Source organism: Rhineura floridana, chromosome 16 (genome assembly GCF_030035675.1).
Source record: "Rhineura floridana isolate rRhiFlo1 chromosome 16, rRhiFlo1.hap2, whole genome shotgun sequence".
Classification (NCBI taxonomy): domain Eukaryota; kingdom Metazoa; phylum Chordata; class Lepidosauria; order Squamata; family Rhineuridae; genus Rhineura; species Rhineura floridana.
The window spans coordinates 20648271-20671336 of NC_084495.1; the positions used below are offsets into that span (position 1 = coordinate 20648271).

Genomic DNA, 23066 nt, shown 5'->3' on the forward strand with positions numbered 1-23066 from the left:
ACAAATGGAAGGGGTAGCAGTGGTACCAAATACATTATTTACCTGGGACGCCATTTGGTCTCGGGCCATCCCTGGCAGGGAGGATTCTAGCCTAGCTTAGTTCAGCTTAGCTTTCCTTTGCAGAGGGAATATTTTTGTGTAGAGGAGAGAATTCACTTACATGAGCCCTCATCTGTAGGCTACAGTGGGAAAACTGAAAACCACTTTCACCACCTTGGAACTAATCCTGGGAAATTGCTGGCATCATCTAGAAGGATGATGGGGGATTGCTCTGTTTACTAAGTAGCCTGATCTAATTCCATACAAGGTAAATCCTGGATTAACCTGGCATGGCAAGGGGATCAGAAAGGCAGAATTCCAGTGTGCAGCTTCCCCAGCACATTGGAGAAGGTGGTAAGGACTGAGCAGGAGATCTGTGCCTCTGAAAAGGGTCTCCACAGAGAAGAATTGCTACTCCGTTACTTTCAGCAGAGTCTCTTGCAATTGCAGGGAACATCAGGGCTGTGCTGTTCAGAACATAAAGGTCAGAAGAAATTGGGACATAGTCCCATTGAAATAGGTCAGGTATGGAATGTGGGTTGAAGTGGGTCTGTCCCAGTAAGGCCCTGTAAAACAAACTGAATTGAGAGTTCTCTGGAACAGAAGAAAGATCTGCTAGGAACTTGGCCATGGAGGAAACCTATCTACTGAACATGAAAGGTGTCAAGAAAAAGATTTTGCACGGAGGCTATGGAGAGTTGCCAGACTTCAAAGACGGGAGCAAGGTAAATGACTGCAAGCACAGAAGAGGCTGCCTACAGAAATGTTGTATAAATAGGAATATAGGAAACTGCCTTATACCAAGTCAGACCATTGGTCCATCTAGCTCAGTGTTTTCTATACTGTGGCAGCGGCTGTCCAGAGTTTCAGACATGAGACTTTCCTAGCTTTGCCTGGAGATGCTAGAGAATGAATTGGGGACCTTTTGCATGCAAAGCATCTGCTCTGCCACTGAACTACAGCTCACTGAGCCTCCATATTCAGAGACAGTATACCCCTAAATATGAATTACTGGGATCAACAGCACAGCCGGGTGATTGCCTTCATATCCTGCTTATGGGTTTCCTGGATGCATGTGGTTTGTCCCTGTTAGAGCCAGGATGCTGGCCTAGGTGGGCCTTTGATGTGATCCAGCAGGGCTGTAATGCAATTAGAAGGAGGAAAGGCGGCAATAGATAATATTGGTGCCATGGGGTGGACCTGGGACATTGATCTTGAGTTCTCCCCCTCTTCTTTCTCCTCTTTTCTGTCTTTGCTGACAGCTGGCTCTAGAACATTGTTTCTTGGGTTACAGAGTTAAAACAAACCCATACTTTTAAAGTCAGGGAATCCTATTTCAATTGGATGACATTGCCCAATGGTTAGAGCGGTGGAGGCTAAGTGTTTGGGTCCCTGTCCTAACTCTCAGTTGTGGGCTGCTTTTAGAATCATGGCACCCATTTGCTGCTGGAGAAAGGAGAACAGTTCCCACCTAGGAAGAGGAAGCTCCCATACAATGGAGGGTTGCTATAAAGAGTTGCATGAATATCGCGGGGGCAATGCAAAGGTGGTTCTGAAGTCCAGTGCTTTAGAGTCCTATTATTAATCTTTGTCTGTCTCTGATCCAGGTCACATTCCACTTCCAGACGCTGAAAGACAACTTTGAACGAACAGTGATAGATGACAGCCGAGAGGCTGGTATCCCCATGGAGATTATTGTGGGGAAGATGTTCAAAATCGAGGTGTGGGAGACCCTCCTGACATCCATGCGGATCGGCGAAGTGGCAGAGTTCTGGTGTGACGCTGTTGTGAGTGTGCAATTATGCCAGACTTACCCTGTTTTATTGTTCTAATATTGGATTTTATAAATAAGTAGGATTCCTTTATAAATAATAACTACTGTTTTCTATCCCATCTAGGTGGAGGACCCCTCCTCCTACAAACGGGATACATGGGCCATGAACAAGTACCTTTAGGAATAGGGATGGGGTAGAAATTTAATTCAATTCATGTTTAAAGCTGAATCTATGAAAGTTGCACTTTCTGAAACTGTTTCAGAACTAAAACAGTAATCTTTTGAAATCGCACTTTCCTGAATTTCTCCAACCAATTGCAATTCTCCAGTCAAACAATTCTTACAGAAATGCATACAAACAGGGAAAGTGTGCAGAAAAGCGAGTATATTAGTAAAAATAACATGCAAAAATGCATAATATTAGGAGAAATGGCTTGTAAAAAAGTGTACATTAGTCAAAATGCATCCAAAAATATGTTTATTAGGGGAAATTCGCACTAAAATGCCAAAGAATGTTCATGAGGATATTGTTTTAAAATTGCAAATTGTGGGTTCAAATATCTGTTAAGTCACAGACACTCACCTTCAGGTCTTGGGCAAATTGCCATCTCTTCACCTCAGCTTTGTCATCTGTGAAATGGAAATAGTAGAGACCCTTGTACTGGGTTGTTGTGAGCTGACTAAGGTCACTTCCAGATTACCTGTTTATTGAGCATTTATCCTGATTTGTTTGTAGGAGGATTAGATGACTGAATCAAAGCAAGTGTTACCCCATATTTCCCTCCCAGTGCATTTCCCTGTCACTTCCCTTATTACAAAAAGTCAAATATTTTGGGGAAGTGGACTTGTTGTGCAAGACCTCTCAATCAACAATAATTGTGCAACCTGCAATTCCTTATGTGATTGAATCCCACCTGAAAATAGTGACAGTCTGGAAGCGCCCTAAGATAAATTATTTAGCCTTGGGATTAGGATAGGATGGGCAATGCCTGCTCTGCACTACAGTTAACCAAATTCAGTGCCAAGAAAAGTGCATGTGTGAACATGCATTCTCGCATGCTGCCTGATCCTAACCACCTCTTCTTGGCATTTAAAACAGAGCAGCGAAATCTCTTGTAGGGGAGCATAGTACAGCAGGATCTCCAGCAATCTCTTCACCTTTAAAGCCCTAAATGCTTTCTTGAAGGGCTGTGTATACACATATTAATCTCCTTGGGCCTTAAGATTTCTGTTCTCCAATGGGGAAAAATCAGAGTGCCAGGGACAGGGCATATTTAGAGCACCTTTGGAACTCCCTTCTTCCCCTCCTTAAACAGACTCTGAAGACCTTTTTATTTTTTAATAATAATAATAATAAAATAAAATTTTATTTGTTAGTTGCTCATCTGTCTGACTTAACAGACACTCTGGGCAACTTACACAATATAAAATACAATTTAAAACATATTCATACAACAAGCTTTCAAGAGCCATAAGACAGGAGATAACATGTCAATCAACAGTGAGCACCTGAACATCAGAATGAACAGTCACACACCCAGTCACTGGCTTACCCACTATGGAGAGATGTATTTCTATTCAAATTATTTTTAAATGTGCATCTATATATATAAATTAGCACCTGCAAATTGTATGCAAATCTGTGTTGTTTTTCCTCTTCTTTGGTGATGCAGAAGTGGTGACCTTAAATCTTTGGTATGAGAAGTGAGGTATTATATGTGTGGGGGAAAGGACCACAGCTCAGTGCTAGATCACTTGCTTTGCATGCAAAAGGTCCCAAGTTCAATCCTGGGCACCTCCAAGTAAGGGTGGGAAGGACTGGAGAGACTGTTCGTAATCAAAGTAAATAATTATCTGTCTTGGTATAAAGCAGCTGCCGATGTTTCGATGTTTGTTTATTTATTTAAACAATTTATATACTGCTTATATTTAAATGAAACTCTTCAAGTGGTGTCCAAGTTAAAACATCTTAAACAGCAAATACAAAACAACCTACACAATTTATAAAATGTGATTAATAATTGAACAGGACACCCTCTTTAGTAACAACGTTTAGTATAAACATTGCATATAAAAATTAACAAAACAAATACAAGAAAAAGTCATTACAAACATAGCAGACTGAACAAAATATCCCAAGGGAAAATAAACAATGTATTTTCATTTGCGCAATGTTGGAGGCCACGTGTATACAGCAGAAAGAGGTATTCATAGAGGTTTCGCACTTTGTCCTGCTTGCTCGCCAAGATAATCTTCCCTCTGCTGTTCAGCTGCTTCCAGCACATCACGTTGTCCACAATGCACCTGATGCCTTTTATGCTCTCTCGCTCTTCCAGTCTTACGCTTCTCTCCTTTGTGCTTTCAGCACACAGGGATGTACGCCTTGGTCTCCAAGGCCATGAGAAAAATTGCTGAAGACAAAGATCCTCTGGAGGGCCAGAAGCACTGCTGTGGGATGGGCAACATGTTTGATTATCACAGCACAGGCTACACAGACCTGGATGAGCTGCAGCGGACACCGCAGCCCCTTATCTTCATCATGGAGCTGTTCAAAGTGAGTGGGAGAATTGGAAGGAAACCACAGACCGTCTAGTCCAATGCCTGTAGCAATAGATTGTTATTTATTAATTAATTACCTTTACATCCCCTTTTTCCTCCTAGCTCAAAGCAGTATACATTAATCTCTGCCCCACCTTCCCCATTTTATCCTCACTACAACCCTGTGTAGTAAGTTAGCCTGAGATATATTAGCAATTGGCCCAAGGACACTCATTGAGCTTCATGGCTGAGTGGAGATTTGAACCTGGATCCCTTCCATTCCCGGTCCAGTGCTGTAGGCACTACACCCCAGTGGCTTGGCAGTGGGCTCCAATGAGAACCAGTTAGTATTCAGCTGCATTAAGCACTGAAACTTTTTGTGGATTGTACCACTACAGATGGAGGGGGGAAGTATTTGTGTTTCAATTATCCCACCACACACAAAAAAACTCTGCTCTTAGAAAACTAGCATGACTGAGGAAAAGGCTCAGCTAACCTTATCCCTGATGTGGTGTTTTTCCATATCAACTTCCTGTGCATTCTGTACATCTTCAGAGGTCTGAGACCTGAAACATGCTCCATAGGGAGGCTCATTTGTATGACTCATCATGTGTCCTTTATGACACTAGGAAAAGTTCCCCAGACCTTCCAAAACCCAAGTTGACCTTAATTTTAGCTGTACTCCCCGATGCTTGCAAATAAGTATGCACTGAGACAGCCTTGGTTGCCCTGTATGATGACCTATGTCGGGAGAGGGACGGAGGGAGTGTAACTCTGTTGATTCTCCTTGATCTCTCAGCGGCTTTTGATACCATCGACCATGGTATCCTCCTGGAGAGGCTCGCGGAGCTGGGGGTTGGAGGTACTGCTTGGCAGTGGTTCCGCTCCTACTTAGCAAGTCGTCTCCAGAGGGTAGTGCTTGGGGAACATTGCTCAACACCGTGGGCTCTCCAATGTGGAGTCCTGCAGGGGTCAGTTCTGTTCCCCATGCTTTTTAACATCTATATGAAGCCGTTGGGTGTGGTCATCAGGAGTTTTGGAGTGCGTTGTCATCAGTACGCTGATGACACGCAGCTCTATTTCTCCTTTTCATCTTCTTCAGGTGAGGCTGTCAATGTGCTGAACCGCTGCCTGGCCGCAATAATGGACTGGATGAGAGCTAACAAACTGAGGCTCAATCCAGACAAGACTGAGATGCTGCTGGTGGACGGTTTTTCTGACCAGATGGTGGATATACACCCTGTCCTAGACGGGGTTACACTCCCCCTAAAGGAACAGGTTCGTAGTCTGGGAGTTGTTTTAGATCCTTCCCTGTCACTTGAGGCTCAAGTAGCCTCGGTGGCACGGAATGCGTTCTACCAACTTTGGTTGGTAGCCCAGCTACGTCCCTATCTGAGCAGGGAGGACCTAACATCAGTGGTACACGCTCTGGTAACCTCGCGATTGGATTACTGCAATGCGCTCTACGTAGGGCTACCTTTGAAGACAGTTCAGAAGCTGCAGCTCGCGCAAAACGCTGCGGCCAGATTGATAACGAAGACCAAGTGGTCTGAACATATAACACCTGTTCTGGCTCGCTTGCACTGGCTGCCAATATGCTTCCGGGCCAGAATCAAAGTGTTGGTTCTGACTTATAAAGCCTTACACGGCGCGGGACCACAATATCTGCTGGAACGCCTCTCCCAATATGAACCTGTCCGTACACTACGTTCTACATCGAAGGCCCTCCTCCGAGTTCCGACTCAGAGAGAAGCTCGGAGGATGGTAACAAGAACTAGGGCCTTCTCAGTGGTGGCCCCCGAATTGTGGAACAGTCTCCCCGATGAGGTGCGCTTGGTGCCAACGTTGCTATCTTTTCGGCGCCAAGTTAAAACTTTCCTCTTTTCCAGGGCATTTTAATCTAATTTTAATCTTATCTAGTTTAAATTTCCTGTAATTGATTTTAGATTTTCATTATTCTATATGTGTTTTTGTTGTATTATGTATTTTGTATTTTTGCTGTACACTACCCAGAGAGCTATGCTAGTGGGGCGGTATAAAAATATAACAAATAAATAAATAAATAAATATGTTGTGTCTGCTGTTTTAAAGGGCGGTTCACGACAGATGCTCTTGGAGGTCACTGATTCATAGGGTTGCCATAAGTCGTAATCGACTTGAAGGCACATAACAACAACAACAACAACAAATGAACATGGGAAGCTGTGCTACACAGAGTCAGACCATCTAGTCCATCTAGTTCAGCACTGTTCACACTGTCTCCAGAGTTTCAGGCAGGCAGTCTTTTCTACCCGTACCTGGAGTTTCTGGGGATTGAACTTGGAACTTTCTGCATCTAAAGATTTTTTCTGCTGTCCTGCAATTTATTGATTTGCTATTTTATTGTTCTAATATTGGATTGGTTATACATTTTATAAATAAGTAGCATTCCTATATAAATCATAACTACTGTTTTCTATCCCATCTAGGTGGAGGACCCCTCCTCATACAAACGAGATACATGGGCCATGAACAACGAAGAGCAGCTATCGGCCGTGCCAAAGCTACATACTGAAGGCAACTGCCTGGTCCTGTCCAGGAAATTCAAGGAAGCAGCAGAGAAATATCAGGAAGCTGTCATTTGCTTGTGCAATGTCCAGGCCAAGGTGAGAGTTGGGTTTAGATAAAATAAATATGATTAAAATATATTGGATCTAAATGGACTGGCTGTCTCCACATGTGCCTACCTGAATGGTAAGACCTTCTGTTGGCGCCCCCACCATCTGAAGTGAGGTGGGTGGCTACCTAGGAGAGGGCCTTTCCGGTGGTGGCTCCTCAATTATGGAATGCTGTCTCGGGAGAGCAGGTGCTCTACCACTGAGCTACAGCCCTTCTCCAAATCCACCCTCTTGTTCTTTGCTGGGTCTCTCGACAGGAGAAGCCGTGGGACGAGGACTGGCTGAAGCTGGAGAATCTCATTACGCCGCTTGTGCTGAACTATTGCCAGTGCCAGCTGGAGCTGGGGGAGTATTATGAGGTGCTGGAGCACACCACCGACCTACTCCAGAAGAACAACGGTGAGCTGCCCTGACTACTAGCAGACCACTCTGGCATCATGTCCTGTAGCATTATGTGTGAATCAACCCAACGTGCCTGGGAGAGTAATTGGGGAGGAAACAAGTCAACAGGTGGGTTAGGGCCTATTGAAACATCGTTACTAGAAAGAGAGAGCGAGAGTACATTCAGAGTGGGTGGACTTAAATTTTATGTGGTAATCTCAGCTCACAATGTAAGAAGTACATTCTTGCATGGCCCATGAAAGCAGAACAGTTTGAGATTGATAAGATTAGATTTTTGGCCCCATCTGCACTGTACCTTTAAAACAATATTGTATCTCTGTAAACACAGAGCTTGGAAAAGTTGCTTTTTTGAACTACAACTCCCATCAGCCCAATCCAGTGGCCATGCTGGCTGGGCTGATGGGAGTTGTAGTGCAAAAAAGTAACTTTTCCAAGCTCTGTAAACAGTCGTGATTTTCCCACCCTCCAAAAAGATCCTGGAACTTTAGTTTAAGGGGTGTAGTTGTGCAGGGTCTCGGGAAATCTTAAGACTCCTTACTTTTTTGGGAGCAAGGTCCTGGCAGGGTCCCTATGTCTCCAGCATCGTACAAGCCAATCAGCATGAAAGGGGTGTGTGCTAGCCACTGAGAAGAGTCTTCTAACATGCTTCCTTCTCCTTTCCTGCTAATTGGAGCCAATCAGAGTGAAAGGAGATGAGTCACCCAAGGGAAGATTATTCTCAGTAGCTAACACTCTCCTTTTTCATGCTTATTGGCTCCTAGGGATGTCTGTTGTTATGGGAGAAGGCACTAACAAGGTTCTAATTCTCAATCCAGCAGCAAAAAAAAAAAAAAAAAAGAAGCAGGAGGGGCTTGGCTTTGACTATCACGAAGGGACCCTGCACTTCTGAATTTGTCACTACACTACTGGTTAGGAGGTACCCTCAGAGAGCTACAATTTTCAGAGTGGCTTAACAAGCAATCCCTCTTCCCAAGGTATTCTGGAAATTATAGCTCTATGAAGGGAATAGGGGTCTTCTACCCATACCCTTAAAAGACTCAATTTCCCAGCATCCTTTGGGGGAAGTAATGATTGTTAAGGTGATATAGTAGTGTTTTAAATGTATAGTGCAGATTCAAACAGATTCCATGAGACAAGACTAGAATTTATCAAATTCATTCATGAGTACTAGCAAACGAACTGAATTTTGTCCTTTGCCAGAAAACGTCAAAGCCTATTTCAAGCGGGCCAAAGCCCACGCCGCTATCTGGAATGACCAGGAGGCCCGAACAGACTTCTTGAGGGCGGCCCAGCTGGATCCATCGCTGGCTGCCACCGTGAGGAAAGAGTTAAAGCTCTTGGGAGAGAGGATAAGGCGGAAACATGTGGAAGACCGCAAGAGGTACCAAGATCTCTTCCAGCAGCCTCCTCCTAAAGGGGAAACTGAAGGGAAATCAGCGGAGGAGACAGAAGAGCTGTCAGACCCTGGCCTTGGGCCACAGATGGAGGAAAAGAATCGAGAAACCCAGAAGCCTGAGAGAAGAGGAGCAGAGGAAGGGACAGGGACTGGACACACAGAGCAAGGCAACTTAGCAGAGGAAAAGGACGGGCTCCTTATGAAGATGGATGGAGAGGATGCTGCTCCTCAGAAAGTGAGGGAAGAGGAAACGGGAAAAGACGAGCGGGAAGGCCAAGGGGAAGGAAAGATGCACAGTCATTCTGGAGATGATGTGACAGGCTGTGAAACCTCTGGGAGCAAGCACCAGTTAGGGTTTGGGCAACAGAAGCTTCAAAAAGAGAGGGGCAGTGTAGAAGAGATGAATGCTGGGCCCTGGGAAGGTTTTGCGACCCTGAAGGAAGAGGCGGTGGAAAGGAGAGACATCTCTCGGAGCTCCGGGAAGGGAGGAGGGGGAGTTGCAGGAAACTGTGTAGGGGAAGGGTCTGTTGAAGGAGACTGTGAGGCTGAGGGGAGCCTCAGAGCAGAGAACCCCACTAGAGAGAGGGAAGAATATGAAGCAAGTTGTGGGGGAAAAGAAACCAAGACTGGGGAACAGTTGAGGGTACCAGGCGATATGGACTTTGGAGCAGAAAATTCCAAGAAAGGAGCAAGAGTGGCGAGTCCTGAGGGACGCAGGGAGGGAGATTGCTTCCAAGTGTGGCAGGAAGGCTCAAAGAGAGAAGCAAAGGGGACAACAGAGCTTAATTTCAGGGGAAAGGCCAGCTCCTACTGGGAGAGTAGTGGAGGGCCAAGAAACGAGAATTCTGTTGGGGAGGAAGAGGTGCCTGGAGAGGAAACAGAATTGGGAAAGGAAAGAGGAGAAGCTGATGATCATTCTATGCCAGGGGTGGCAACAGGTTGCTATGAACCAGGCCCAGGACACTTTGAGGGAGAGACAGACCCAGAAGACGGAGAGACGGCAACTGGGGATCGCAGGATAGGAAGAAGCGATGATAGTGCTGAGGAAGTGATCAGCCTTGGAGCAAAGCATGTCAGAGAAGAGAAGGATGGCTACAGAGAGGCAGCTGGCTGTAGGAAGGAAGGAAGGAATGAAAGCTGGCTACAGATCTAGGCTACTGGAGGAGGCACAAAGGGATCAGGCAGGAAGACTTTGAGGCAGAAATAAGCAGAGAATTTGAAGATGGGAACAAGAGGGGAGAACTCTGAGATGAAACAAGCAGATGTGCAAGACAGGTGGGAAGAGCCAGAAGAGAAAACGGGAGGGGAAGAAGAACTGAATATGGGGCAAGAATCTCTCTGGGCCAGGGGTGAAGTGTCAAGAAAGAAGGGTAGAGCTATAGATACCGCATCATCCACCTGCTGCAGAAAAGATGGAAATGGCTTGACCTGAAGCAACAGGTGAGCTGGATGCTTCTGCCCTGAGATAATCCAACCGGATGCAGAAGGAAACTCAGAAGAATGAAAAATATTGGGCAGTAGAGCCAGTTGCCAAGGCCTACTGTGACTTTTGGGACCAGTGTCAGAGTGAAGGTGTGTTAGCTAAAGATACTTGAATTGGCCAATTCAGCTTCTTGCAAAAAGGCAGCTCAGTTCTAAGAGCTGCTTATGCTGATCAAGGGATACGTCTGGTGCAGCAATCGCAGGTGCAAGGAGGGAGCTGTCGTTGCATCTAAACCCAACAGGGTTTCATGCCTATCCTATCTTGGTCTGTTGGTAATTCTTTTTGGCTCCCTCCCCTTCCTGCAGAGTTGCCAGCTAAAAAAAAGGCAACCCTGTACAGCCACTCAACTGGTATTTTGCCACCGAAGGTGAAAATGGATGATGATTCCGCCCCCGCCATCCAAAAGTTTAATAGCAGATGCTTTAAACTATGTTTTAATTCTACAATGCCCAGAGAACTCATTTTATGAAGCATCTAAGCAACATAAATGAAGCTGCAGGTGCTTTGAGAATTAGATTACTGTTCATGCTGTGTCCATTAATTCTGGTGTTGCCCTGGCAAACAAGTTTTATATTTGACCACAGATGGCGAGAGGCATAAAGAAACACGTCAAGACTGGCTGCAAGGTGGCCCTAGCTTACAAGCTGCCATTTTAAGTTTCCTATCATGCCTCACAGCTAAGACATTGTGGGAAATTTTTAAATGGTGGCTTTCTGCTAGCTACCAGAGAGTACGGACTGTTGATATTGGGCCTGAAATGTGTTACAACATAATAGGAAACACCAACTCTCCATCAGTGTATAATTCATAAACATGATTGTGGCTTGTCCAGCCGTGCAATCACATATGCTTAGAGAGAGAAAAGGATGGCTTTGGCACAGAAAGCGGGGAAATAACTTAGACTGGAATCTTTTCTAACAAGCTGCTATCTCACAAATTGGATTGTTGTACCATATGCTGTCTGTGGAGTGAATTGGCCTATACTTGGATCCCACAAAAAAGCAAAAGGGAAGTGTTGGCAGTTAAAGCAGTAATGCATGTTACAAGTGACCTAAACTGCGGGTGGGCGATAGCCAGAAAGGCAATCTATTCTCGCCTCTGCTGATTCCTCCTCTAAAGTGTTTGTTGTTTTTGCAGGCTTTGCGCCTTCTTTTCCTTTGTTCTTATTCATGGCTCCCTGAGCACAGGCCACATGGCTGCTTCAGCATGTATGACTTTACATTTGTAGTAATAAACCTTAAGTTTCTTTGTTCTTTCAATTAGCAGTCTTAAGAGTTATCTCTGCACTCTGCACTCCACTGCAATGTGTGTATGTATGTGTATATATATATAAATAATACACAAAAAAATCATACAGGAAAAATATGTGATTCTTTTTTTCAGTTATATAGGGTATGAGGGTTGAGCTTTCGGCTTAATAGAAAAGGTGAATTTTGTGCCACCCTAGTCAGAGGCAGCATGCTTCTGAAAACCAGTTGCCGGAAGCCTCAGGAGGGGAGAGTGTTCTTGCACTTGGGTCCTGCTTGCGGGCTTCCCCCAGGCACCTGGTTGGCCACTGTGAGAACAGGATGCTGGACTAGATGGGCCACTGGCCTGATCCAGCAGGCTCTTCTTATGTTCTTATGATAGTCCCTCAGCTTTTCTGAGTTGTTCTATCCATAAGGAACAAGTACGGGAACAGTTGTCCCACAGAGGTGATTTTTCAGATGAAGGTACGGCCTTGGCTTGAGGAAATCTGGGTTAAAACACCGATACAGCCATGAAACTTACTGCATGGTCTTGGCCTACTCACTATCTCTTCCAGCTAGGGATGGGAGAGAAATTTGATTCTGTTCACATTCAAAGGCAGACATACCTAATTTGCACTTTTTGAAACCAGATGTGAACCCAGCCATCCTTCAAAATTTCCACTTCTCTGAATTTTGAATGTATATGAAAATGCACATACGAGGATAAAAGTGTACATACAGATGCATATATTAGTGCAAATTGCTTTGCAAAATGTGTACATTAGGAGAAATTCACAAACTAATGTTGAAATATGGAGAACTGAATTTAAGATTGGAAAAATGAGAAACCAAAATTGACATCTTCACCAAACCTTTCACATCTGGCTCTTACAAACGTAATGGGAGGAACCCCTCTTGTGTTACCTTGAGCAAGACACAAATAAGAAAAAACAATTCTCCTGTCACTTAATTTTGTAAAATTTTCTTTTTAAAGGATCTTTTCAGGCTATATGAGAGAACATAAAAAAAGAACCCAGAGCTCTTCCCAAGAAAGGCAAAATCCCGAGAACCAAAAATGAAACAACACAACACTACAAATACAAATTTATTCATTTTTTCCAGAGCAGAAATAGAAAAGACTCAAGTGAAGACAGCACATTATAACCAGTCATGATTAGTTCTGCTCCTGTTTTTTAAACAAAGAAACTCTTGACTCGCTTGCGCCCCCTTTTAATTGCTTCAACAGACACAAGCTTAAGAAAAAATTCCACGTGGCCAACTGTCACCTGCAGTTGCAACTCTAATGAACTGCGGCATGGGTTCCTGGTGGTTTTCAGAAAGTGGGAGGAGAGAGAATGATGAAGCTGGGAGACTGAGGAAGCCACCACATACTACAGAGCAATTATTCTTTTCAGAAATAATTGGACCTTTATGTCCCTTGATGACACACTGTACAATAAATTACATATATTCCAAAATCAACAAACTTCTGACAAGCTCAATAGGCAACTACAGATTCTCTGATGGCAGGGGTGAAGGCACAAGACTTAAGATTTTACTTTATGATAAAATCAACAAAGTGGCTGAAATTTTAAGTTACTTGGATGCTGATTTTATAAAATTAAAGAATAATAAATCTATTTACACAAACAAAAACTTAAGAACTTCTCCTCCACATCTTAGCACCATGAAGAAAAGTGATCATGTTAAACCACATAGTTTCTTCATATGTTATAATTAACAATATTGCCCGTATTTCTGTCTTCGTTCACCTTAGATGAGATAAAGGAAGAGAGTGGTTGGATTTAAGTGTGGGCTCCTGTGCCTTTTAGGAACTGTGCAGAAGAGGGAATTTTGGTAGGTGCTGCTCTCCTGCCTGCTGCATGATAAGGTGGCCTGACTAAAATTGTCTGTCCTATACAGGTATTAAAGGTTAAAAAAATAATGAGTGAGGAGAAACTCAATTCAGTTCACATTTAAAGGTGAACCTACCTAATTTGCACTTTCCAAAATAATATGTGAACTGAGAAACAGCCCATCCTTTGAAATGTGCACTTCCGTTCTCCGGCCAAGTAATCTGTACAAAAACGCATATATAAGGGCAAAATGTACATGTTTGTTTGTGAAAATGCATTGTATTAGGCAAAATTGCATATAAACATATGTGCATATTAGAAGACATTCATATGAAAAAGCTGATGAATTTTCAGGCGTTTGCCATTTTTTACAAACTCATATGAAAGGTGGAGAATGGAACTTAAGAGTAGGGAAATGAGAAAGAGACTGAAACTGACAGATTTGTCCATTCCTAGTTAAAAGCCCCTGTTCCTCCTTTGCACCTGGCCACCCTGACTGTGGATATGGCCTGCCTCAAAGTCCTGGTTGGTTCTGTGGGCTAACGTGGTTACTAAACTCTTGATCACATACAAAACCATCACTTAACTCACATGCAGTAGTTCCATCAGAACAGGTCTTTGGGGCAGATGTCCAGGGCCCTTCCCAGCAACATGAGCAGGAAGGCCCCCAGAAGCAGCAGGGATGGATTACCACAATTTGAAGTAAGAGAAATAATATGCATTGCCCCTCTCCTCTTTAGATGTCAGACTCTTAAAATTGCCTAGCTGTGCTGTTGTTGCCCATGTGCTACATTAGGAAAAGAATACACTCTTCCTGCAATGTGTGGACACTAGGGATGGAAAGATCTGTCTGTTTCAGTTCTCTCAGTTTCTCATTTTTCCAATGTTAAATTCAGTTCTCTACATTTCTACAGAGATCTATGATTTTTTTTAAAAAAATCCTCATGAAAATTTACCACCATTTTAGTGCAAATTTCTCCAAATTAACACATTTTTGTAGGCAGTTTTAACAAAGGTAAAACATTTTTGCAAGCAGTTTCTCATCATTTCATGCCCTTTTGCATGTTATTTTCACTCATGTATTCATTTTCATGCACACTTTCCCCTAATATATGCATTTTTGTAAATGTCGTTTAATTGGCAAACTGCATCCCAAAATTCTAATAAATTTCAAAGGATGGCTGTGTTTTGGTTCTGGTATTGTTCTGGAAATTGCAAATTTGATACATTCTGCTTGAAATGCGAACTGAATCAAAATTCTCACCCATCCTTAGTGGACACCCAATGTGAATACTGCACATGATCTCACCTCAAGAGAGGAACACAAGATGTCCCTTGGCATGTTTTTTCCAGAAACAAGAAGAGAGGAAGCATAGCTTACAAGAACTGTTGAGAGGAGGAAACTTATGGCCTAAGCCAGAGATGGGGAACCTGTGGCCATCCAGATGTTGGGCTCCAGCTCCCATCAGTCAGAGTGGCCAATGGTCAAGGATGATGTGGGTTGTAGTCCAGCAATCTCTGGAGATCCACAGGTCCCTCGCCTCTGTCCCAAGCATTCCTGCATGCTACTTTATGTAACCACTTGGCGTATGGGACATCCACATGAGGCTCACTTCCAAACTGGAATTTCATTCTCTCCCAAAACTGAGACATGTTTGTTTTTTAAATACATTTCAGAATCACAATGGAGATTTCAGCAGGGCCTTTTTAAAGACTCAAACATCAAGCCAAACAAGGAATTTCTTTGGAAGGAAGAAATGGCATAGGCCTACAAAGGACATTCTTGGCCCAGGCTAAAGGTCCGCCATTGTAGAATACTTAACAAAATATTCTTTGTCATGCCTTAATCACACACACATAGGATAACTTCTTGTGCGTACCACCTTGATGGTCTAAAAAAAATTCTACATCCCTCTACAGATACCATGACACAAATCAGCCTACTTCATTTGGTATCCCCCACTCCCACATTCACCCTGGGAGCCTACCAGATTCTCAACAGCCAACATGCTGTAGCAACCCACTAATGTAACCCACATAAATTTACGACATGCTACAAACAACCCTCGCAACCTACAGTGCTTTCAACATACGTAACATTCCTTACAATCCATAATGCTGCTACAAAGAGCTAGCAGATTGCATTGTGGCACCACCAACCAAGCAAAACCCACTACATACCTTCCATTTTTCAGGGATCGCATTTAGTTTGGCAATACTGCAACTCAACAGCAGAGGCAGGCCTCAAATGTATAGTTGCCGTTTTATTTTTTTGAACTGGCAGCCCCTGACTACATACATATTCTGCAAATTATGCAACGTCCACAGAGAACCCACTACAGACATGATATATGACAGTGAATTCAGTGATAGGCAAAGCCTCCAATCCACTTGATCGTAAACCAGTTTCTATCATCTGTCTTTGCTTCACAGCATATTTTGCAATTCACAGCCCACTATTTTCAGCATTATCCATTGACACCTTCAAGCCACAACCACAGATATTTGCTTTAAGATATACTTTCCAGCACCTAAAATACTTCACTAATTGTCATGAGCTGCCCTTTCACCTGTGAGTTTGTCACCTGCATCCCCAAAACACAGCTTCAGAGGATCCGGCAGGATGCTGCAAAGCAAGTTGATCTAGTGGATGTTCAGGGCCAAGCTGGGGGTGAAATCCTGAGCAATTAGGCTGTGACTGTGATGTGCATCAGACACTCCATTCCTAACGAAGAGGGAAGGGACACATGGTTTCAGGTTTAAATTAGGAAACCTGTGGTACATAACCACCTTGTGCCAAGATTGATCTTGGATTGGCCCAAATCTGTCAACTCTTGTGCCCAAATGCTGTCGGAAGAATCAACAGATTTGGGCTACGTGAATAGCATAGTATGCTTTGTTCAAGTCCAGTGTGTTTTAGATGAGCATTGGACCTGCACAAATCAGTGTGTGCAGAGACACAGCCATAGTATCACTGGGAGCTGACCATTGCCAATTGATTTTAATGGGCTATGGTTTCTAATGTCTTTTTTTCTTTTGGGGGGGCATGCCTCTCTGCCCCTTTTCTTTCTGCTTATTGTCTATTGGAGCTGTAGAAGCTCTGGTGTCCTTGGTCTCTCACCTAGAGAAATCACCCACACTCCATGCCTTTCCCTCGGCCGTTGTTTGGGACATAGGAAGCTGCCTTATACTGAATCAGACCATTAGTCCGTCTAGGTCAGTTTTGCCTACACTGACTGGCAGAGGCTCTCCAGTGTTTCAGGTAGGGAATCTTTCCAAGGCCGAGTTGGAGATGCCAGGGATTGAACCTGGGACCTCCTGCTTGCAAAGTAGATGCTCTTCCACTGAGCTATGGCCCTTCCTGATGCAGATGCAGCAGTTTCACCCCATAACTCCTAACATATTCATTGCCACACCAACCAAGAACAAGAGCCTTGAGCTGCCTGATCCACAACAGGTGGATTATGTAGATTTAAGCTTATTGCAGCCCATATTTCAAATTATTACAATAGGATCACACTGTCTTAAATCTAAGCAACTCCAAAGGGCTAACTCTAGTCCATCTGAATAGTTGCAATCTGACTGAAGAGGTTGTACTGCTGAGGGAGTAAACACAACTCAAAAGGAGAAGCCCATGCCAGGAGTTTTGTTCACCCCAAACCACAGAGAGACTATGCTCGCAAGTGCTCCTACATCTGAGTATTTTGTATTGTGTTTCTCTTGATTATCATTTGACCTGGGTGGCATGTAATTTAAAGTTAACAGCATGCGCAAGAAGTTCAAGACAGTAGCTATCCATATGCTTCTCAAGCATGGATTGAATCAATGGAGAGGGATTGCATCCCTTACACACTGATCCAATGGGAAGGGATTGCACCCCTTACCACAATCTGTAAATAAATCTTATGGATGTCAGGAGGTACTGGCTCCCAACACCCCTTGTTCGCAAGAGGTCACTCGGATGAAGGTCATTCCAACTCCAAAAGGAAGCATATCGATCTTGGGAAAAGCTGCTGGGGCAGACAAAAGAAGAGGTGGAGCTGCCTCCCATCACATTAAAAAACAACAACAGAGTTTGGAACAGAGCAAAACAGCAAAGCCAGCATAAACACATTAACAAGGAATTAGAATTTAATGCACATGGAAGTCCATGACAGCACTTAAATACAGTATATATAATATGTATTTATATATTATGTGTGTATATATATAAATATGCAAATTAAAATAAGGCTCTCTGTTATAAAGCTTCTCTCCCATAAGGCTGCTGTTACTGCCATTGGAACAAGGTGTTTTAAAGTCTGCTCTCTCCCTCATTTTCCATTTCTCTGAGATTTCATCTGGGCCGTGACTCCATTGGCCACTGAACTTGGTAGATATGGAGACGCCTGGTCGCTTGCATGTTCCTTTCACAACACACCAAAGCTTCCCTTTCTTTTTTCTTTTTCTGTTTGAAGAGGTTTTGGATCCCCCCCCCCAAAAAAATATACTTGGTTGTTTATCAGTCGCTGTAGGACCATTCCAAGTCCCTGCGGCTTGTGTCATCTTAAACCATCATCCAGTGGAGGCCACAGACAGTTAACTTGGGCAAAATCCACTATAGGTCACTTCCTGGCTCAACTCCAAAATCAGCCCCACAAAAGGCAATAGTTCACAAACTGCAGTGGGGGGGGGGAACCCTATTCATGTCAGTTTGTAGTCTGTGCAGAAAGGCATCTCCGTGTGCCATTTGTTTCCTTCCTTTCACAATTCCTTGGAACCAGGCCTCTCTCAGAATCAGGTTTTGACCTCATCCAGACTACAGGTAACTCTGGATTGCCCTTTCCCGAAAAAAACACTCTGTGGGTATTAAGGAGTGCTTTCCTGGAAGCCAAACCCTGCAAGGATTCTGGTGACTTTCTGATGAGGGTGTCCCCTTAAGGATCCGAGTGACGCCTGTCACACGGGGCGGGGGGGGGGAGAAGAAGAGAGAGAGAGGAGCAGCTGCTGAGGAACTGGTTAGACAAAGCCTCTTGCTCACAGGAGGTATTAGATAAGGGAAGTCAGACCTGAAAGAGAAAACAAAACCGGGTCGTATCCAATGGAATCTGTGCTGGTACCTGCTGGGTTAATGTTATGAAGGTCGCCTCCAGACTGTTACTTTTTTGCAGAAGGTATTCAGTTACACAACAGAAACTTAGGTTTGCACAATGAGTGGATTAAAGCCCTCTGGTGTAACAAATCCACTTAAAAAAACCCAAGCCAAACGGAACTTTTTGCACTTAGGAAAGTGATGGGGAAATGTACTAAAAAGTGTGGGACAATGATAGATTGACAGGAAGACATATAACTTCCGAGTTTGGAGAGTGGAGATGTTAAAGGCTGTGCATATTGTGTTTACTGCATGGGTATCATCTGCACTGGACCATTTTCATTTGATAATACCTGCACTCTTGTTAATTTTCAGCACTGAAATTAGTACCTCAGACAACAGGCATTAAACTTTAGCAAAGTGTTCCTTAGTAACAGCATAAGGCATATAGACAAATGTTAATCAGATTGTGTGCATGTCTACTTAACTCCTTTAAGTTGATTAAATTCCCTCCCCCCCAGGTTTTCCATACATCCATCTATTTTACAGTCTCATGTAAATATGACATTAAAGCTGCAACCTTAACGGCCATAAGTTACACATTGGTTCCCTCTCTCTGATGCTGAATCCCCTGCCCACCTGTCAAAGTGATCTGTAGGGAGTGGGGGAGCAAAGGATCCCACCCACTGCCCAGATCCTGTTCCCCAATACTGGTCTACATTGGCAACAGCTCTCTGGCGTTTCAGACAGGAATCTTTCCCAGACAGAACAGATGCATTCATAAATTGTTGTATCTTTACTAGGGATGGGATCCATTGGCTGGTGCCAGTTCAAAAGCATTCCATCAACCTAACAGACCGGTACCGATTTAAATTCATTCTTTGTCCACTAGCCGCTGCTTTTACCGATCTAGTTTTTTTTCCCCCTCATAAAAAATGGATATTAATATCAATATTTTGAAAGCAAATATTGATAAATGAAAGGAAATATTGACAATATCATTATTATTGATATTTTATGAGATGATTATTTTTAATTATTATTTTTAATACAGCTGTGGAAAATCACTGCATAAAAATCCAATCCGCAATGGCACAGAATTAGCAAATTAATGAACAATTAATTACCAAATCCAAACTGGGCGGAATTCCAGCACATCCTTAATCTGTACACCTAAACAGTGTCTGGTAGCCTACCTCAGATGGAAAATAGTTTCTGTGTGGGGCTTCATTTATCCCTGAAGTGAGTCCGTCAAAAACATAACATGCTCATCCACAATACAGCCGATGCTCAGCAGTGTGCATCTGTACTGGAATTGTTTTTAGGACGTCTTGTTTTTAAAATGTTTTGTTTGCCACCCTGGGCTCCTTTTTGGGTGGAAAGGCAGGGTATAAATTTAATAAACAATAAACACTTTCTTGGGTCCCTTTTCATTAGGGTTTTGCCTGAGATACAGAGGTGAAGATAGCCTTGGGGCCTATTCTGCCATTGTGAGGCAAAAAGGAGGCTTGTGTTATCCCTATCAGATTAATACTGACATGCTGGCAAAGCAGTAAGGCAAGGTTACAGGGTTGGTATACCCAAACATCCATGCAGGCTGGGAGCAAGTCTTTTTAAAAAAACACAACATTTAATACCAGCTGATACCAATTTCAGCTTTGGGGAGGGGAACACCTAGGAGAACTTGAGAGACTTCTTCAGGAAGGCCAAGGGGTGTGGTCTTTGCCTTGTCAGGAAAAAAAGGAACCATGACTCTAGGGCACCCTGAAAGTCCTTCTCAGGCATTCTTTACGCATGTGAAGTAAGCAATGTGGGGAGAGGAGAGAGCGCCTGGGGACCAACGCACCTAGCTCTGTTGCCATTCTGATCACCTTCCAATTTGTAGAGCACAACTGTCTCAAGGGGGGAGTCTTTTACACTCAGGGAGGTTCCTCTCCCACGTTTTAGCACCAGCTGCTGGAAACAGCAGGAACAGGGAGTGCTCCTGAACTCATGTCCTGCTTGTGGGCTTCCAATAGGCATCTGGTTGGCCACAGTGGGAACAGGATGTTGGACTACACGGGCCTTTGGCCTGATCCAGCAGGGCTCTTCTTAGTACCCTGATTTTCTAGGTCTCTAAAAGATGTGGGGAGCTTTCATGAGATCAGGTAAAAAGGCTGCAGTGAGGGTTTCAGCCAGGCCTAATGCCACCATGCAGCATCCCTGGGCAGCTGCCAGGCTTCCTGCGCATCCCAGCCGAACCACCACAAATGGCTGCCTTGGGGCCTCCAGTGGGGGCCACCATTTTAATTTCTCCCTCAGTAACCAAGGGCAGTGCTATTTCAGCGACATTGTGGAAAATTAAAATGGAGGTCACCCTGCGCTGACTGAAGTAGTAAGAACAGACAAACTTGCTGGGGGGGGGCTTTTGTGGAGAGCCTCCTCAAACCTGGAACTAAACCTCCAGCACTCCTACCGGATAAGAATAAAGAAGCTGGAGACGTCAAGTGCTTCCGAAATGTCTGCTCAGGATAGTGGTAGTGGTTGTGTTTGGCTGGGGTCTTTGTCCTAACATTGCAGTGGCCATAATTTCCTATTCTGAGGACTATTTAAAGTGCTGTCCAGTCCAAGTCCAGTTTAAAGACAAAGAAGCAAAAGCCAGGGGAGAGAGAGAGGGGCCTTGATGTGGCCACCCTACCAAACATGACCCCCAGATTTCATCACTGGAAAAATCTAAACCCGCAATATTCCGTATCTGCATGATTTTATTTCATTTTTCCTAATTTATGCCATTTCCCAAAGTTCTGTTTTTCCACAAAAGGCTGTCCTGACCATTTGAAGGATGGTTTAAGACCTATTTATGGCCTGTGAAAGAGACTGGGAGATATATTAAGTGCAGTTGCAGTGTCTCTCCAAATGGAGGAATGAGACTGATCACCCCTTTCAAGATCGCTTCATGCAGACCAGCGTTCTTCAGCTTTGGGTCACCTGATGTTGCTGGACTACAGCTCTCACCATCTCCAGCCATCTTACAAAATAGTCAAGGATGATGAGAGTTGTAGTCCAACAGTGTTTGGGGACCCAAGGTTGAAGAACACTGATGCAGACCAGGAATGAGGAATCCATGATCCTCCAGATATTACTGGACCTAGAACTCCCATCATCCCTGAACTGAGGCTGATGGGAGTTGGAGTCCAAAAATATTTGGAGGGTCACAGATTCCCCATCCCTGATGTAGACCCAGATTTCATGCAATGTACCTCCAGAGTTGGGAAAAGCATTCCGAAGCTTCTCCATGATATCCTCCAGACACAGACTGACGTCCTGAGTACTCACCTCCACCTCATCTGAGAGAAAGGAACATGTGGGGGGAGAGAGAGAATACTACGTTTATATTGTTGTATCTGGGATTTTCAATGAAGAGTGGATAAAAGGGCTCTAATTAATTAATCATCATCATTCTGCTGAAAGACTGGGGCTAACATTGCCAGACAAGCTAACACTGCAAGACAGACCTGGGACCACCTGATGATAAACCCCTTTGTGCATCATAGGCCACATCAGTACCATACATTTAAAGCAGATTTAAAGCACATGGCTTCCCCCAAGGAATCCTAGTTAAGGGTGCTGGAATGTGTAGTTCTGTGCGGTGTAAACTACAGTTCCCACAGTTCTTTGGGGAAGCCATGTGCTTTAAATGTATAGTGGGCCAAGCCATAGCCTAGCTCAAACACAGGCTTATGTTGTCAAAATCCTATTCTCAATCAGATGATAAAGAAGAGAGTATCTATGAGCATGTAACAAAGGAACCTGCCCTTTTCTCAGGAATAATCTCCACCAGCCTTTGTACATCTAGCATTAGGAGAGAGGCCTTCCTTCAGTGGAAACCGTGTGACCCCCATCAGGGAGCTTCAGCAGAAATAGGAAGGAGAGGAAGAAACACAGTAGCCCACAGGGCACTGATCAGGGGAGAGGAGAGCTTCATGGCACCACCGAACCTCACCTGCAGTTCCTGTGTCTGGAGTGCCAGAATCTTTCTCCCTGCACTGACTCTCCTCAGATGGATGGGGAGAAGAAGCCAAGGATGAGGCCGTAGAGCCATCGCCTTTGGAATCTGTTGGAGGCTGAGAAGAGAAGAGAGATGGTCAGGATGCTTGTCGCCAACTGCTCATGTGCCAACCCTCCCTCCTTCCTGCATGGCACAAGGCTGCTGGCTCCTGCCCTCCTTTTGCCACAGCCTCACAAACCCAACTACAATCTCAGGGTTGGTCTAGAGCAGCCTTTCCCAACCAGTGGGCCTCCAGATGTTGTTGGACCACAATTCCCATCTTTCCTGTCCATTGGCAATGCTGGCTGAGGCTGATGGGAGTTGTGGTCCAACAACATCTGGTAGCCCACTAGTTGGGAAAGGCTGGTCTATACACTAAATAGATGGTCTCCAACTGATGGCTTGTGACCCACAAGAGTGTCATAGCCTGACCTAAAGGAGATCACAACAGCGGTGTTGGTACCGTTTTCTTTTCACCAGGTAGTGATGGGAAGCACCATAGCTCAGCTGCCATATTGAGCTAGCTGAAGCAATGCTCTGACTCGGGCAGGTTTTGAAAGTGACCTTGATTTAGGATGAATGTTCCATATCCAA

The 23066-nt window shown here is 44.2% G+C and overlaps 2 protein-coding genes across 7 annotated transcripts in view; one reads left to right on the forward strand and one right to left on the reverse strand.

Annotated features, from left to right (window-relative positions):
* Window positions 1–399: 399 nt before the first annotated feature.
* Window positions 400–10098, forward strand: LOC133371399 (aryl-hydrocarbon-interacting protein-like 1). The gene is made up of 6 exons (XM_061598783.1): window positions 400–764; window positions 1647–1826; window positions 4179–4367; window positions 6820–6996; window positions 7266–7407; window positions 8611–10098. The coding sequence occupies exons 1-6, from the start codon at window positions 669–671 to the stop codon at window positions 9957–9959; spliced, it is 2133 nt and encodes a 710-aa protein (XP_061454767.1). The 5' UTR covers window positions 400–668; the 3' UTR covers window positions 9960–10098.
* A 2570-nt stretch (window positions 10099–12668) lies between these two features.
* The window catches only part of DRP2 (dystrophin related protein 2), a 60675-nt gene continuing 50277 nt past the window's right edge, over window positions 12669–23066 (reverse strand). For all 6 annotated transcript variants that reach the window (XM_061598544.1, XM_061598542.1, XM_061598548.1 and 3 more), the window contains 3 exons: window positions 22428–22548; window positions 21685–21771; window positions 12669–18422 (listed from right to left, as the gene is read on the reverse strand). In XM_061598544.1, the coding sequence (XP_061454528.1) occupies window positions 18403–18422; window positions 21685–21771; window positions 22428–22548 (228 nt within the window). In that variant the 3' untranslated portion in view covers window positions 12669–18402. The remainder of the gene's footprint in view (window positions 18423–21684; window positions 21772–22427; window positions 22549–23066) is intronic.

Excerpts from the sequence above, each read along its gene's own strand:
- LOC133371399 (XM_061598783.1), top strand. The coding sequence starts at position 669 with ATGGAGGAAACCTATCTACTGAACATGAAAGGTGTCAAGAAAAAGATT. Across the intron at positions 765-1,646 it reads ACTTCAAAGACGGGAGCAAG|GTCACATTCCACTTCCAGAC; the intron begins GTAAATGACTGC and ends TCTCTGATCCAG. Across the intron at positions 6,997-7,265 it reads TGTGCAATGTCCAGGCCAAG|GAGAAGCCGTGGGACGAGGA; the intron begins GTGAGAGTTGGG and ends GTCTCTCGACAG.